At 37.6% G+C, this 18,141-nt stretch overlaps 1 protein-coding gene across 9 annotated transcripts in view; it reads right to left on the bottom strand.

The window, feature by feature from the left end:
- Window positions 1-18,141, bottom strand: part of ambra1a (autophagy/beclin-1 regulator 1a) — a 155,349-nt gene that overhangs the window by 88,169 nt on the left and 49,039 nt on the right. For all 9 annotated transcript variants that reach the window (XM_036583962.1, XM_036583965.1, XM_036583963.1 and 6 more), the window contains one exon: window positions 7,892-8,002. In XM_036583962.1, the coding sequence (XP_036439855.1) occupies window positions 7,892-8,002 (111 nt within the window). The remainder of the gene's footprint in view (window positions 1-7,891; window positions 8,003-18,141) is intronic.

The raw sequence follows: 18,141 nt of genomic DNA, 5'->3' as shown, positions 1-18,141 counted from the left end.
ACAAGAAAATCAGCCAATTAGCCAATCAAGTCTTCTGTTAACTATTTGTTAACTCAGCCAACGTTACTACCTTGATTACACTGCAATGTTTTTATTTAATCTTTTAGAGTTCGATAGCTGACACCAAATGTGATAACTTCAGTTAATGATGTTGAAATTTTAATTCCATTAAATCTATTTGAGCAAAGTGTAAAACAACCTATGGCTTGATGTTTATTTGCATTTTTCTGTGATGCTTCCTAGGTAATATAGCTGCACTTTGTACAGCTATACTGTGTGGCACTTCTTCTCTGGTGGACAGTAACCTTTAGATAGCTGCGGTAGTCTTTCTGTCTTGCCTTCTTTGGATAAGAAACTCTCTTTAGCATAAAATTAAGATATATTTTATGGCTCTTAAAAATGAGAACATATATTTATAGACAGAAGATAATGTACTAAAAATCTACTAGCCCATTTTTTAAACTTTCATGATCACAATTCTGACTTATCCCTAATATAGCAGGCACATGAAAGCCCTGCAAGCCTTTTAGATCCAGCAATCTTAGATACTTTTCGTTACCCGGCAGGACACAGTTCCCTAGCATGAAATCTGTTGTACCAACATAAGCAGCAAAAAATGCATCATATATTACCATCAACTCAGAAGAGAAAGGCATGTCATTAGGGGGCCTAATTCATGACTCCCTTGGAAAGAGTTCTATTGCCAGCTACACCAATTCAAGCAATGTGGCCAAAAGAAGTGATACAAGGACTGATTAAGTAAAGACTACCCTAGAGGGGTACAACATGAATCCTGTCAAAATCCTTGCTGTTTTTGTCTGGTGATCCTTTTGTGTGAAAGGCATTTGGTATATGGAAGGAAGGTGTACTCAACATTAGTAGAGGCAGAGTGCATCAAGGCATGCCTGTAAATCCTTAACTGCTACCACCAAATAAATTTCCATATGTGTGTCCACTGTAAACCCAGAACAGGACTGAACAGCCATTAGAGAATACAATAACCATTAGACTTAATGGACAATCATAAGCAAACCAAGCAATTTATGTGTGTTATTTTTTACTGTTAGATCTTGTGCGTGTTTGCGTGTGGATTATTTGTAAGATTTTGAGTTAAGTATTGTCTGAATAAAGGCTATGAAAATGTCAAGACGTACTTTTTCGTTTTTTTGCACCTGACTCCTGCAAAACAAAATATGCTGCAAGACAAATGCCATCTCTGAACCCAAGACTTGAATCTGAGGTAAATGATTAGCCAGATAATACTCTATGGAGTAGAATTACTCTATGGAGTAATTCTATGGAATTAATTCCTATATACTGAAAATCTCACTGAAAAGCTGTTTTTGGTGCAAATGTATATGTAGTATATGTAACTGTATACACAGACCCTAATAAAAATCTTGAGTAAAAAGACATGGAGGTTTATCGAAAGCTAGCACATTAGGCATGTCTAATGAGAATAATTTCTTCTGGCAGCTTAAAATAGTTTATTCAGAGAAACTGCCAGGCAGGTAGCATTACTTCTGAAATTGAGTCTTATAAAGGAGCAGGTTTGACATCACTCCAACAGCAAATTAGGTCAGAGTCTGATATTATTACTGGGAAGGAGTAAATCTGTGGCTCCTTTAATAATGATATCATTTTATCAGTTTTTTCAGATTAGAAAGAAGAGATTTAGGATTCAGGAGTTGAGGGGAGTTTTCCCGTAGGTCAGTTTGTCCTAAAACATTTTGAAGCGTTGAGGAAGAAGTAGCTCACTGTCCTTAATCAAAGCCATGAATACTACAAAATGTAATAGGTTTTAAGAGGACAAAGAAAGGGAAGCCTTATGAATGGTGACAAGAAACCTAGTGTTGATAACATGATAACATCATCACATTCTTTCAAAGAATTTTTTCAAACCTCCGCTAGGTCAGGTTGTCCTGAGCTAGATTTTCAAATGAACTGTGGTGCACACACACACACACACACACACACACACACACACACACATCTCATTGTATGCACAAAAACACATATAGTTGTATGCATTATATATACACACGTGGACAAAATTGTTGGTACTCTTCCGTTAAACAAAGAAAAACCCAAAATGATCACTGAAATAACTCGAAACTGATAAAAGTAATAATAAATAAAAATTTACTGAAAATCAACTAATGAAAATCAGACATTGCTTTTGAATTGTGGTTCAACAGAATAATTTAAAATAACAAACTAATGAAACTGGCCTGGACAAAAATGATGGTACCCCTAGAAAAGATTGAAAATAATTTGACCATAGGGACATGTTAAACTAAGGTGTGTCCTATAATTAGCATCACTGGTGTCTTTAAATTTGTAATCAGTCAGTCTGCCTATTTAAAGGGTGAAAAGTAGTCCCTGTGCCGTTTGGTATCATGATGTGTACCACACTGAACATGGACCACAGAAAGCTAAGGAGAGAGCTGTCTTCTTAGAAAGAAAATAAACATGTTAAAGGTAAAGGCTATAAGACCATCTCCAAGCAGCTTGATGTTCCTGTTACTACAGTTGCAAATATTATTCAGAAGTTTAAGGTCTACGGGACTATAACCAACCTCCCTGGATGTGGCTGCAAGAGGAAAATTGATGAAAAATTGAAGAGATGGATAATACGAATGGTAACCAAAGAGCCCAGAACAACTTCCAAAGAGATTAGAGGTGAAGTCCAAGGTCAGGGTATATCAGTGTCAGATCGCACCATCCGTTGCTGTTTTAGCCATAGTGGACGTAATGGAAGACGACCAAGGAGGAAACCATTGTTGAAAGCAAATCACAAAAAGCGTGACTGGAATTTGCCAAAATGCATATTGACAAGCCAAAAAGCTTCTGGGAGAATGTCCTTTGGACAAATGAGACAAAACTGGAGCTTTTTGGCAAGTCACGCTCTAATTCACAGATGCAAAAATGAAGCATACAAAGAAAAGAACATTGTACCTACTGTGAAACATGGAGGAGGCTCAGGTATGTTTTAAGGCTGCTTTACTTGATCTGGCACAGGGTGTTTTCAATCTGCGCAGGGTACAATGAAATCTCAAGACTATCAAGGCATTCTGGAGCAAAATGTGCTGCCCAGGGTCAGAAAGCTTGGTCTCAGTCGCAGGTCATGGGTCCTCCAATAGGATAATGACCCAAAACACACAGCTTAAAACATCCAAGAATGGCTAAGAGCAAAGCATTGGACTATTCTGAAGCGGCCTTCTATGAGCCCTGACCTAAATCCTATTGAACATCTGTGGAAGGAGCTGAAACATGCAGTCTGGACAAGGCAACCTTCAAACCTGAGACAGCTGGAGCAGTTTGCCCATGAGGAGTGGGCCAAAATACCTGTGGACAGGTGCAGAAGTCTCATTGAGAGTTACAGAAATCGCTTGATTGCAGTGATTGCCTCAAAAGGTTGTGCAACAAAATATTAAGTTAAGGGTACCATCATTTTTGTCCAGGCCAGTTTCATTAGTTTGTTATTTTAAATTATTCTGTTGAACCACAATTCAAAAGCAATGTCTGATTTTCATTAGCTGATTTTCAGTCATTTTATATATATATATATATATATATATATATATATATATATATATATATATATATATATATATATATATATTGTATGCAAAATTTGGGTGTCCCTGGTCAAATTACAATGCTCTGTCAATCTGGGATGTATTAATACTGATACTGGTATCAGGTGTTGATCTGACACTGTGTTCATTTACTTGTGCTCATAAAAATTCACAGGTACCAACATTCCAATACCCCCTGATACCATGTGATGTGAAGCCAGTGTACACTGTTGCACTAATGAACAAACGACTCAAGCTGGTAGTAAAGGAGTCTGTAAAGGAGGAGTTATTGACTCCATGGCAGTTGGACAAAGTCACTGGTCACTTTAAACATTCCACCTTGGCCTCACTCTGACTGAGTAGAACTGCAAGGTATAGATGCTAAATAACTGTCTTTGTAAAGAGGCTGTAGAGAGACCTATCCTACCGTGTTCATCACCGCCTGCTTTCAGCTTCAGTGCAGAGTATTATCAGCACTGCTGTAGCTTCTCAGCATGTCTGCTCGGTACTCGGCGCGCAGCATGTTATTTTGAATGAAACAGCTTTATTTGAAACTGTGCACAGAAAAAGCTGTCTGTAGGCTGCATTTCACATAACACATCAGTCAGACCGAGTGTTTTCGTACAGTGTGAGTATATAAATTGCAAACTTTATCCGTAGACGATGGACTATCAAACCTATAGTTTGACTCAACAAAGAAAAAGATTTCTAAAATGGCACACTGTATGTCTGGATTTAGAGGACATTCAGCTATAGTTCAACAAGCCAAAAGTATTTCAGACATAAAACTTCACAAATGAGCTCCTTGGATGTGATTCTTGCTGTCACTGTTCGACAGAGACTAATGTATACAGACACACATAAGGAGCATGAAAACTATGAAACATACTTTTCTTATAGCTGTACAGGAAAAAAAAACTAAACATAAAATGTAGCCTGTGCAAAAGTTATGGCACATTTTAGATTTTATGTTTTATTTTTTCCAATATGTTAAACTCAGTATAGAAAGACCTTGTGGCCAAAAATTTGTAGTCAAATGTTATATTTAGGTTTGTTTCCTGTAGAGAATGTGATAACTTATTTTCACTTAGAAAATCAATAAACTATGTCATTTGACAGGGAGTGTTTAAACTTTTACACACAAATTACACATTTTAAACACTTACTGCTATATTCTATAACTACAGTCGAGGTTTATAATGAAAGCTTCTACACATAGGTATCACTGTGGTATATACTTGGTAGCAGACTTGGGTGGGACTGGATGAAAAGTTGGAATTGAACATACAATTTTACAGTTCCAACTTTATGGTAACAGTTTGGGGAAGGCCCTTTCCTGTTCTAGCATGACTGTGTCTCTGTGCACAAAGTAGGCTCCACAAAGACAATGATTTGACAAGTCTGGTGTGGGGGAACTATAGTGGCCTGCACAGACCTCAGAACCACATTGAACACCTTTGGAATGAACCGGAACATTGACTGCAAGCTAGGCCATTTCGTCCAACATCAGTGTCTGATCTCACAAATGCCTTTTTGACTGATTAGGCGCAAATTCCCAGACACACTCTTGTGGAAAGTCTTCTCAGAAGAGTAGAGGCTGTTAAAGGCCACCTCCATATTAATGCCCATGTTTTGGAATGAGATGTCCAACAAGCATATACAGGCGTGAAGGTCACGTGTCCACATACTTTTGGCCACATGACGTATTAGGCGTAGCCCACGCTGTGGTTATTATAAGCTACTGACCAACTGTAAATCCCTGTGCCTCACGTTTTCCATAATGCCACATGTGACTATGACTCGTGTATCCATGTGTTCACAATTCAACATTATACATCAGGAAAAAAAGACAAAAAGAAACACTAACAAGCTGCTTACTGTTAATAATGACTTGGGTGGCACTGAAGAGAAGCCTCTTAATACCACTGATTACAGTGATTACTGTAAACACCACTGTGATTACTGTAAACAATATAAATTATTTTTCAGATGTAATGCTCACCGCTATAGCTCCACTCTCATATAACAATAACTTTTATTTCTTTCTTTGGTAGCCCATTAAATTCTACAACGGGCAAAATCATTTTCTTTACAAAACAGTCCAGGAAAAAAATGTCCCTAAAAATAAACAAATCTTTTACAGTTATGGTTCTTAAAGATGTGGCTATGAGCATGAAAAATGACTGCTGCTGTCCTTAAAAATTGAATGTATGGGACAACTAAAGCACTCCAACTTGTTTTGATCTTTTTAAGACAGATCAGCAAATTTCTGCAAAGACAGATGAGAGGAGAAGGAGGAGAGAGAGTGAGAGAGAGACAGACGAAGCAAGAAGAGAACAGAAATGAGAGAGAAAAAAAACGGCTCCTGTTTTAATGAAGGATAATAATGGCATTATCAGCAGCAGCCCACAGAATGGCTGTCCTCCAGCTGTATTCTGGGCTGATCTGAGCTCCTCCACATGATTCGGAGAAAAAGCCACAGTGGCAAATTACAGTTATCAAAGTGAGGCAAGTGGAAAACTGCCTGAAATTCATCTAAATTACTATTACAGGAAAAGGCTCACCAGATCAGCAGTACAGCTACTATCACCAGACAAATTCACCATTAATGTAGAACCCTATATTAGGCGTAAACTGAAATGTTTTTTCTGGGCCGATCCTGAAATCAATTATTAGTAATCAAGGATACAGATAACTAATTTTTATGGCTGATATTCATTTACCACGAATGTGATGTTTGTAGTGTGAAATTTTACAAGAATGCAACTCACAACTTATATTAAATGAATATTAGAACATTATAAAAAAATAAAGTGATTTGAGCTTTAGACAGTATAGGCTGCAAAAATATTGATGCAAACATTTTAAAATTGTCTTCAAGATGATAAACACAAAAAATAACAAACAGCTCTCAACAATGTATACTAGTTTGTTTGTAAGAACAGATGTTTGTAAATAAACATTTATACAAATATATTTAAATTTACATTTTTAAAAAACAGATACGTTGTATAAGTAACTGACAGTGTTGGAAGGGCACACATCAGGAGCAGAGCTTGTCTTTTCAGTATATGGATGCAAGCGAGAAAACCTAGACTAAAAACTGTAAAGCCTACACTAACCAAATGTATACATCTGTAAATGTTTTACAGTAAAACATTACAGTAAGCATCTGAGCAATCATGCACTAAAAATTGTCCCTACTTTGTAAAAAGTAACAACAATGAGGGAATATGAATTTTGTTGTTCAACCACAAATATGTCTTATGCAATAACAAGCAGTAGTTGGACGTGCTGAAGGTATCAGGTGCATTCTGTGCTGCATGATTTGATGGAAACAGCCTGTTTAGCCTAAGCAGAGCAGCAGAATTTTTGGAGGTAGCGAGCTGCAGCTGTTTGTACTTTTAACAAGTGAAAATAGACATGAAAATGACCAGAAAATATGTATAACTTATTTATTAAATGTAAAACAATACATTATGATTCTACAAATAACATGCACATTCTCAAAGTGTTCAGCCTCCTACAGAAGCAGTGTGGGTTCGCACAGCATGTCTGCTCCCGCACAAAGAAACCTCACTCGAATGTGACGTTTCGGGAATGACTTTAGCTGCACGCACAAGTCACGTTTGTTTGACTAGAGTGAGTGAAATTATGTGACAGATTGCATTGAGCTTTTTGCCAACTATGTTGTTTACTACTGTGATGTTTTTACCTGTTCCTCTCACTGTGGGAGCGAAAAAGGTACTTTTTCATTTCCTCCTGCGCCTCCCTCAAACACTTAAAAGCATGTTTGATTGGATTTACTCAACACGGTATGGAACATAAGAGACAGGCTCCAGAAATGCTGGTTGGTTGCGCTTGATGATTTATCCACATTTCAAGCAATCCAGTAACATTTTAGGCAGGACATTGGCCCAGAGTACAGAAGCATGTTTTGCTGATCGCAGTTGCGTCAGATATGTGCATAAAGAAAGGCACTTTTATCAGCAAGGAAGCAAGTTCATATGCCAATCCTGATAATCAGAAAAACGCTGAATATCAGCTCTGATTATCTGTGAGATCTATAACTGGTCGAGCCCTACTCTACATACATACATGTGCAGTATAGCCTTAGGGCTGTGGTAAAATGGGAAATGTAAGTACAAAGTAAATTATATAATAAAAAAGTCCACTAAACAGTAACAACAAAACAAAATGTTCATACGTCCACACAATTTTTAAAACAAAGAAAGGCTGTGCGCTGGGTTTCATGGTGGCATTAAGAAATGTCAGCTGATGTGGACTGGTATTCAATGCAGGACACTCACCATTGCTGATCTCTGGCAGGTCGAACTTGGTGAAGTCCCACCACTGCAGTCGATAGGTGGTGTTAGCAATGTTACTGGCAACGGCAGACTGACCATCCCCAATCACTGCACCTACACACCACACAGCAAAAGCACAGCAGGGTTAACCAGAGCAACCACGTACAAATCAATAAGTACTCCATTGTGTTCTCCCTCTTCCCCATCACTCAGCACAAGAATAGCCGGCAGTCTGTTGGCTGATGTTGCAAAATTGGCAGTTAGTGTTCTCCTCCAGGCATGTTGAGCTGTTCAGTGGCATGTTCCACCCAGGAAATAAAGCATCTCTCTGCTAGGGCTGCATGATATGGCCAAAATACACTATTATTACATAATATACCTGCCAATTTATTAAAAACACATTAGTGAACCCTTGATGTCATGTGGTTAAGGACTGGCCTGTGCTATTTTTGACCAAAATTATTTATGTTTGTCAAATCATGTGAATGTCGAAACACCAACAGAACATCTATGATTGGTCAGGATGCTCGTAACACACAATAAATAAAACATTCTAGGCCCAGTGTACAAAGTGTTCAGCACCAGTTTCTGGTATAAATCAGACGCACTGCTTGCCTTGTTATGTACAAAACTGGATTACGGGCCTGAACGTGCAGTGCATATGCTCCCTCATAATTTAAAACATTTGAGCAACTACCGGTAGCCAGTTTTGTATGGATTTTTCTCCATTTTGTAAAACCAGGTATCTTTGAGTTTCAACATAGACAACAGCATATGTGTTGGCCCTGTCACCAGGAGATTGTGAATTCGAACGCTGGTGATGCCACAATCATTTGTAGCTGAGAGTTTAAGACACCACAGATGGCCTTGTTCTCTCTGCATGTGTTGTTCCTCTTCGCCATTACTCAGCACAACAATAGTGCTTCATGTTTCTCATAGGAAACACACACTAGCCTTCATCCTCCTAGCTCGGTCGCATCATGTGATGCCGTAAATAACTGGGAAAAAAAAAAACGCGTCTTAAGATGTGTTGTTGGGAGACTTCCTTAAACAATGGAAGCTGATACAGCAGCTGAAAGTCACAAAGCTTAAACATGTGCTGAAAGAATATGAGCAACAGAAAAACACAATTTTAACTTACTAATGAAGATGTAGCACCAAATATGGCCACACACCTATACACTTCTGTGATATCAATATTGTAAAGGCTGGTGCTGCATTAATGGTTAAGGATCAATATATTACTAGCTACAATTTTTTTTTTTATATTATACACACACACACATATATATATATATACACACATAAACATTTATATTAGGGGTGGGAATCTCTAGGCACCTCACGATTCGATTCAATTACGATTCAGAGGGCTGCGATGTGATTATAAAACGATTATCGATGCATCTTGATGCATCTTTTTTTTTCTATACATCATTTCTATTTCCTCACTGTGTGAGGACTTGGTAGTTTTAAAGCAAAGTATTTGTAATGATCCATAATGAATTTACTTCCAATATCTTTTATTAATAAATCAAATCAAAGTGATGTAGCAAGTGAACTAGAAGGCTCTCATTCAAAGGGGGGGGGGATCGCTGTGTCAGTAAAATATCTTTGAGACGGGACGTGTGCAACATAGCGCGAAAGCCCTCTTTCGCAACGACTGAGAATTGACGCAACGATGCGTCATTCTCATTTATAAGCAGCGCAGTTGGTTTCCTGGCAAGTTAAATCTGCAACGAGAGACTGTCAAACAGTAAAAAGTCGCAAAGATGAAGTCGCTTCTCTTCCGAATTTTCTCGTTCCACCTTAAATGTTGCCGCATTTACATTCGGCGCCTCAGTCAGAATTTAAGGTGGAACGGGGAAAATTCGAACAAGAAGCTGGAGAATAAGAAGCGACTTCAGCCTCGTAAGGCAGCCGAATGTTGAGAGACATTTTACAAGAAACTGATCTAGTTTTGAGTAAAAGTTTTCTGGCGGAAATGGGAGGAAAGCGGCTGTAGGTGAAGCTTAAAGCAAAACAAAGTAAATCCGCGCTCTCGTTTATTTTGTTTAGCCTGTACTAGGACATTATCACATACTGAGACATACTGGACATTAAATGTTGTGGCTCCCAAGGTGGTTTGATTTTTGTTGAAAGGACAAAATGGCTCTTCTTAACATTTGTGTTGTGACTCCTGATCTAACCTGGCTTTAATGTAGAGGTTGCCGGTGTTGCATCCGATTCTGTTCCCCCTGGAAATCATGTTCCCTGTGAGAAATCAGGTCTCGGGCACGCGCATTCAGAAACAAAAACCAACGCTGGGCAACGCTGGAACTACGGGCAGCGAAAGGGTCCAAACAGCTTGTTTCCACCGGCGGAGAGCAATGCGAAAAGTATTTCCCAGTAAAATGCTACCAAAATCGGTCTTTTGTACGATTTCTTTCTGTTCACTGTGATATAACATTATTTCTGAAATGCCAGTTCTGTGTTTGATGTGTTTATTAACCACCGCTCGTGAAAATAAAAATATAGTCATCACGATAGCTTCATGGTTACTGTTATTAAGAACGCAACACGTTTTGTTGGATTATGTAACACAAAAATATTACTCGAAAATACTTTTATGTGGTACAGACTTCACCATGCTGCAAACAGTGTAAACAATAGGACCATATGTAGACGAGTGAATAGTCTCATCCAAATGTGTTCCCCCTACCAAATATAACTCAAGAAGTATCTGTTACAAAAACTACTTTAGTGTTACGCCAGGGTGATTGCTGGGGAGCAGAGTTTTTTTTTCTTTTGGGAAATACACTTTGAATGAATTAAATGCCTTGTCCACAGCTGTTCCAGCAAATAAACCTCAGGGAAGGGGTCTCCTCAACACCAACCACAGGGATGAAATACTTATGGTCATACTAAGCCATGCTACATCAATTATTTAGAGAACCTGCACACAAAGGGTTCAGTGAGGGGAATCCATTTCGAATGGGACAAATGCCTCATCTGTATCTCTCACCATTCACAAACACAGCCTTGAAATACCCAAAATATTACTCCATTATAGGTCAGAGGGGCTTTGTAAACAGCATGTATATGACAGACATTGCTTGTTTACCAGTGTAACACAAATGTTATTGTTCTGGGACTGAACTGAGTTCTTCCAAACAGTTGACTCCAATGTAACTGATTGCTTTTTTGAAATATGATGGAAAACACTTATTCAAACATATGAATGACCTTAAATGACCTGGAAAAACACAAAATGATTGTTTTATTAAAGACAGAACAAAATTCCTTCACACAACAAAAATCATAGTATTTGGCAAAGTTTTCCATCATTTTATTTGCAATTTTATGTGTTCCACATTTCTGTTTGTTAACAATATTTGTACAAAACCAATGTTGAAAATAACACTATAAAGGAAAAAAGCGACAGCCACTCAAGAAAAAAATAACAAATCACTGATTCACTGTAACAAAAATCTACAGAAATTAGACACACGCGCATGCTATGCATGTATATTGTCCCTCCAGCTCAGGGTTATTGACACAGACTGTGTGGAATCTTTCACATTCATCACAGGGAATCTGTGTAAAACAAAAAGAAAAGGTGTCTGCTTTTTTCAAGTGCATGTAATAAAAATAGTAGTGGACAAAGTGCAAAACTCATGTATTTGAGGGAAAATAGAAAATCGAAACGTTATATTCATATTTATATTAATACTCATGTTCATACTATTGTAAAGTATTTGTATTTTAAAAGTAAGAAAAAAAAACTCTGCTCCCCAACAATCACCCTGGCGTAACACTAAAGTAGTTTTTATAACAGATACTTCTTGAGTTATATTTGGTAGGGGGAACTCATTTGGATGAGACTATTCACTCGTCTACATATGGTCCTATTGTTTACACTGTTTGCAGCATGGTGAAGTCTGTACCGCATAAAAATACTGAGTCGAGTAATATGTTTGTTTTATATAATCAAACAAAACGTGTTGCGTTCTTAATAACAGTAACCATGAAGCTATCGTGATGACTATATTTTTATTTTCACGAGCGGTGGTTAATAAACACATCAAACACAGAACTGGCATTTCAGAAATAATGTTATATCACAGTGAACAGAAATAAATCGTACAAAAGACCGATTTTGGTAGCATTTTACCGGGAAATACTTTTCGTTTTGCTCTCCGCCGGTGGAAACAAGCTGTTTGGACCCTTTTGCTTCCCGTAGTCCCAGCGTTGCCCAGCGTTGGTTTTTGTTTCCTGAATGCGCGTGCCCGAGGACCTGATTTCTCACAGGGAACATGATTTCCAGGGGGAACAGAATCGGATGCAACACCGGTCGGATTTCTCGCTCATCCAGTTGTGTTTTTGTTATGTGCCGTCACAGACTGTCCGGGCGCTGCATTCCAAGTCCGGGCGCTTCCCTTCCAAGTTCCGCCTTTTGCGTTCCATCAACATTACGTTATATATAAAATATTTAGAAAATCGATTTTTGACATTTGTGGATCAATTCAGAACGTTCACGTCCGCATCGCGATGCATCTAAGAATCTATTTTTTTCCGCACCCCTAATATATATATATATATATATATATATATATATATATATATATATATATATACATATATATATATATATATATATGTGTATATATATATATATATATATATATATATATATATATATATATATATATATATATATATATGTATATATCTCAGCAGTAGATAGAATTTGGCTTCACATGGTAAGGTAAATCTCATAGGATTTTGGTAGCTTTGCTGGAGCAATTTGAAAAACAATTAGTATTATTATCTGCTACTCCATTCCAAGACAATCAATATCTTCCTCCTTGTGGTACAGATTCAAACTACATTACTGATAGCGCACTTTGCAAATGAGCCTGCACAAAAACACAGCAGACATGGCCTTACTAATATCAGCTTCCCACTGCTCGTCCAAGCTAAACAAAGATACATCAACCTGTCCTCTCCAGCACTCCTCAGCACAGCTACAATTACAGCACAGGGGGAAGATGGCCAAACAGGACACTTAGTGGTCCATTTGCCATGGGGCTGGTCCCTGCCCCAGCTCTGAGATTAGATTTGCCTGTTATGATTTGGACTCTGGGAGAGGTAATGCAGGCATAAATAACCATTAGACTGCATCTCCCAGCGCTCGGCTGTTGCCCCATTAGCAGTCCGCAGATCCTCAGGTACAGTTAGCTGGCAACAAGGAGTTCTACTGAGAAGGAGTTTATGTAGATGTTGCGCTTTATCTTGAGTGGGAAAAGATCATAGTGCTATTCTCCCTATGGAAGCCCCCTAATATCAACCTAAAGACCTACATAAGTCCATATAGATTTGGACTGAGACATTGCTTGATCCCAAACATGTGCAACTATCGGCATGGATTTTGCCAAAATCTGCCTCCATGCAGAAGGGCATGCTTCATTTAATCCTATATTAAACAATGTCAGAAACAGTTGTATAGAATATTGTTTTAGAGATGTGTATTGGGTAAGTAAACCCTGAAAGCTATTCAAGGTTATGTAAACGGAATTTGTTTCTACCATACACAAATCCTGCCAGATAGAATACAATGCAGTAAAGAATACACAGCAGTCCAGGTCTGGTCAGGTGGAGGTTAAGTCACACTAACAAACAAAAACAGAACTAGAAAGGAATTAAGACAAGCCAAGTGCAAAGTGAACTTGAGGGGTAAATGCATCTTTGGACAAAAGGAGACAATGGCTATTTTTATCCTGCCTTGGTTCAACTGTAGCGGCACATAAATGAAGAAAAAAGATAAAAAAACGATTGTGTTTACCGTAATTAGCCACACTTTCACGACAATTTTATCAAAAAATGACAGAGACTGCGAGAGTGAGGGATTAAGAGCTTACTTGTTATCTGAAGCAGCGAGGTTATGGGCTAAACCTCTTTCACGCCTGCTGTTCCCCTCACTGACATGCAAGTTTCCAAAAAAAACAACAATTTGTGCAAATGGAAAAGCTGGAGGTGAATTTCATCAGGTGGACAAAATTAAGCAGCAAGCGGAAAGTCACTGGAGGATACAGTCATTTGCATATTTACCGCCATAGAGAGCAAAAGGTATGAAAAAGGACTTATACAGTCAGTCATTTGTCCAGAACAACAACTATTACCAGAGCATGTGGCATTTTAGGATACGTAACTAAAACTAAAACTATAATTGAGCACAGAGGAGAAAACTTTAAGGCAACTCATTTTTTTAATTTTAAAAAAATCTGCATGATTAATGCAGATTAATGCAGGGCCAGTGTGTCCTTATAGATGAAGCAGACAGGGTGGTAAAATGTACCAAATTATTGTCACTTGTGAGGAACCTGATTAAAGAGTATGTCCTTTTACGAAGCTCCACATGAACGCATCCTATAAGTGCACAGATTGGCTGAGGAATGTGACTGCCATTGCTAAAGCAGGCCCCTAACCCCTTTTGTAAACTTTTGTAACTAGGCACACGCAGCACTTGTGATGAGCTCATGAGGAGCGCTTAATTTGCCTGATATCCTGCACCTACAAATACCACTGAGCTGTAGGTGTCTATCCAGACGGCATGGCTCAACATCCCTCCAGACATCGTCCGCCCACTTGTTGAATCGATGCCACGTCGAGTTGCTGCACTTCACCGGACTAGAGGTCGTCCTTAATGATACTAGCTGTCCCATGTATATAATATAATCATAAAGCTGCGGACAGCATATTTTCAGACATTTGAATCATTTAACTTTATTGACAATCAAGACTGATGGAAGCTATCAGCGACTGATAACATGGTCAATCTGCTCAAGCCTATTCACCAAATAGTCCTATACCTCACTCTGAAAGGCTTATGGTGTGTTCAGATGCAACTGCTTGCTACAAGCTTTTAGCTTAATAAACAATTGTTTCCCATCGGACTCATAAAACCAGTGCATAGATGAGCAGGTAGCCGGAGCCAGTTTAAATTCTCTGTGACAGGTAAGATTCTTAGTTGAGTTGAGGTGATTTTAGTGTGTAGTTTACATTAGACAGTCTTCATAATTCTGTGGGCAGAGTGCATGAAGCTGAAACTAACTGAAATACAACAAAAACTGCAGTGCACATCTGACGTCTCAAACCGCAGCATCTGTCACCCCAGCCCTTATTAGCAAGCTACAAAGTACTTTTCACGATATCCTGAACACTCACATTTGTTTTTATAAGGTGATGAAGACAAGTCGCTTGTAAAAATAAGTAGTCATATAATCCTTACCAAAGACAGGTTAGACTGTTGCTGTGTTTTAAAGAGAAAGAAAATCTTTTTCAGCTTTTCAAATTCAAGGAGCTTTTGGTGAAAGCCTTCAACTGACAAACAAAGAATTCAGAGACAAACAGTACAGCTTATGGTGACAATCGTGTACAGCAAATTTATGCTTACTGAACTTAAAACTGTGAGAAATTAAAAATCAAGACATTTGATATTGTGTGAATACAGCACACAGCAAGAGACAAAATGTAAGCACAAAATATAGCTCAAGAAAATAACAAACAACAGGAAATACTCTGTGTGTGTGTGTGTGTGTGTGTGTGTGTCTGTGTGTGTGTGTGTGTGTGTGTGTGTGTGTGTGTTCTGGGTGGTTGATCTGTCAGGTGTGCTCCACAGAGGAGAGTGTTCTCCACACATGGCTGAGCACAAGACAGACACACTTAGAATAAGGAGACAGGAGAACACACACACAGGCACGCAAACAAGCCACTCACTCGCATCCATGCACAAAATGTTTGGAAAATTTAGAGAATAACATCACGCCCAGGAACTTCATGTTACCAGATCTTTAAAAACCTGCCAAACATACATTAGGCATTGTGTGTACACGGAATAACTACACTGAATGTCCAGGACAGAAAGAAACTCATGAGATTATAGACAGTAAATAAATCTAAATGGATAGCAAACAAAACAAAACCAAAACAAATTAGTAAAGTTAGAATTCTAACAACATTGGTATTTGTTTAAACCGAATGATCAAGAATAATTTAAACATTGCTCACAAAGAGCCATGATTATGTTTTACAGATAAGCAATCACAATGTGCCCAAATTAATATTACTGATATTGATATAATGCACTTTTATTATAATAAATACATAAAAAGTATATTTGTTATAATAATAAAAATGATTTTGAATAGTAAATGTAAAAAATACCAAAAGTCTAAGACCACTTTGAAAATCTAGAATTGTTTTCATTCAATCCTGCAAATAAGTCGCAGAAAGTTTTAGAATTTTAAGAAAAGTTAAGACAAATAAAAGGAAGAAGAAATATTCAAGATTCTGTATTATTTCTAGGTCACTATTCAAATTTAAGCAAATTTATGACAATGGCCATGTGCAGACCTTTGTACAAAAAAAATCTGTTTTTTTTTATCACTTTCATTGAAACTTGTGTAAAGACGACTCTCAGGTTGATTTTTTCTGCTCATTAGAGTCTTTCGTCATTTTTAGTGATCAGAGTCCATACCAGCTAAAGTGCATGCTGCAAAAGAGGACAAACAATAAGATATATACAATAAACAATAAAATAAATTAAAATACAATAAAATAAGATAAAATAAAATAAAATGATACTCTTAAGACAGATTGTTATGCTGATAATATAATTTGTACTTAAAATTTTATATTAAACTAAGGAAGAATGCAAAATAGAAACATTTTCACTATTGGTCTCAGACATTTGGTCCCTACTGTCTATATTATTAAATAGTAAATATAAAAATGAACCTTTGAAAGGTTGTGACTAAGAATGCATCTATCATGTTTTTCAACACCTGATAGCAACACCGTAATGAGGAACCTACCTAGAAGCTGTTGTTAGTGTAAACAGGTGCAATGTACTTTCACAGTTAAGTCATTAAAATCTGATTTTAAATGACATGTATTTGCTAGGTACATTACATTGGTTATGAGTAGTGGACTTGACCTCTCTTGAGCCATTAGCATGAACCATAAACCCTCCTGCTGTGATGAAAAGCCTGCCCTGTACACTCTATAAAACAGAATGGTGTCATGACTGTCATGAAATGGCAGTCATGATTTGTAATTTCAGCATGAACTCCTAACCTGTTTCTTGAAGCTGTACACCTGTCTTACACTCACACTGAACTTCTTACGCAAAAACCGAATTAAATATAAACTGATTAGAATACCATTTTTGACTAATCCTAGAAGTTTCAACCAATCATATCTGAGGATATCCTGAAACAAGTACAACAGGGAACAAGCACATCTAAAATGATTTAAAACAATATAACTATTGTTCCCTCAAATGGTTCAAGAAAGTCAACACAAATTCTCTCTGAAAAAAGAAAGGAAAGACTGTCCATTACTTTATCTTTTATTCACTAAAATGCCCCTTTACCGTCTAACAGTGCTTGGAACGCACAGATCTAGCTAACCACTGTCTAGCTATCCTCACCCTAGGATACACGTCTAGCTTTCCTGATTATACTGACCCCTATTTAAGGCTATTTTAACACCTAGTTCGTTTGTGCACCAAAGTATGGGTTTTTGTGACATTTCACACTGCAGCCGCTAGAGCACACAAATGTATACACATGGGTGTTCACTCAGAAATTTGGTGGGGATATAAGCACTCTGTCGTCACCACAAAAAGAAAAAAAGATCTGTGAACCTATAAAATCCATATCTATTCTATCTCAAATATATTCTTGATATCAATATATCACCCTATCCCTAATTTTATTGAAACAGAGATGCTTAACGTCTATGTGTATCACAATTAAGGCAAATAAATAAACCTTACTTAATAAATCTTTATGATTTAATTGTGTCAGGTTGCTTATGCTTGGCCATAGTTCCCAAAGTCCATGTGCCAAAATCTAATGCACTTCTTTGCCATTAGTTTATTGCCTTGCTTATCTGTCACTGTATGCAGCAGGCAGAACAATACGAGCATCTGTATAAAGTGAAATTTTAAACTTTCCTCTTCTTTATAAAAGTGGACAATATTATATCTCTTATGTTCTCCGCCTCAAAAATATCTGCTAAAAAATGAACAACTTGTACATAACAGCCATCTCACTATAAATTAAATGAATGGTGGTTTCTGACTTTTGCACAGTGCTATATTTAATTGCATTTGGGCAACTTTGTCAATGTGCACCTGTAACATGGGCCAGCATTATTCTGTTACATTAAATGAAACATTTGATACACCTACATTCTTGTGCGTCAGT

The sequence above is a fragment of the Colossoma macropomum genome, unplaced genomic scaffold (assembly GCF_904425465.1).
Source record: "Colossoma macropomum unplaced genomic scaffold, Colossoma_macropomum, whole genome shotgun sequence".
Lineage (NCBI taxonomy): Eukaryota > Metazoa > Chordata > Actinopteri > Characiformes > Serrasalmidae > Colossoma > Colossoma macropomum.
Note: the sequence above shows the minus strand (reverse complement) of the source record. Positions and strands in the feature narration are given on the sequence as shown.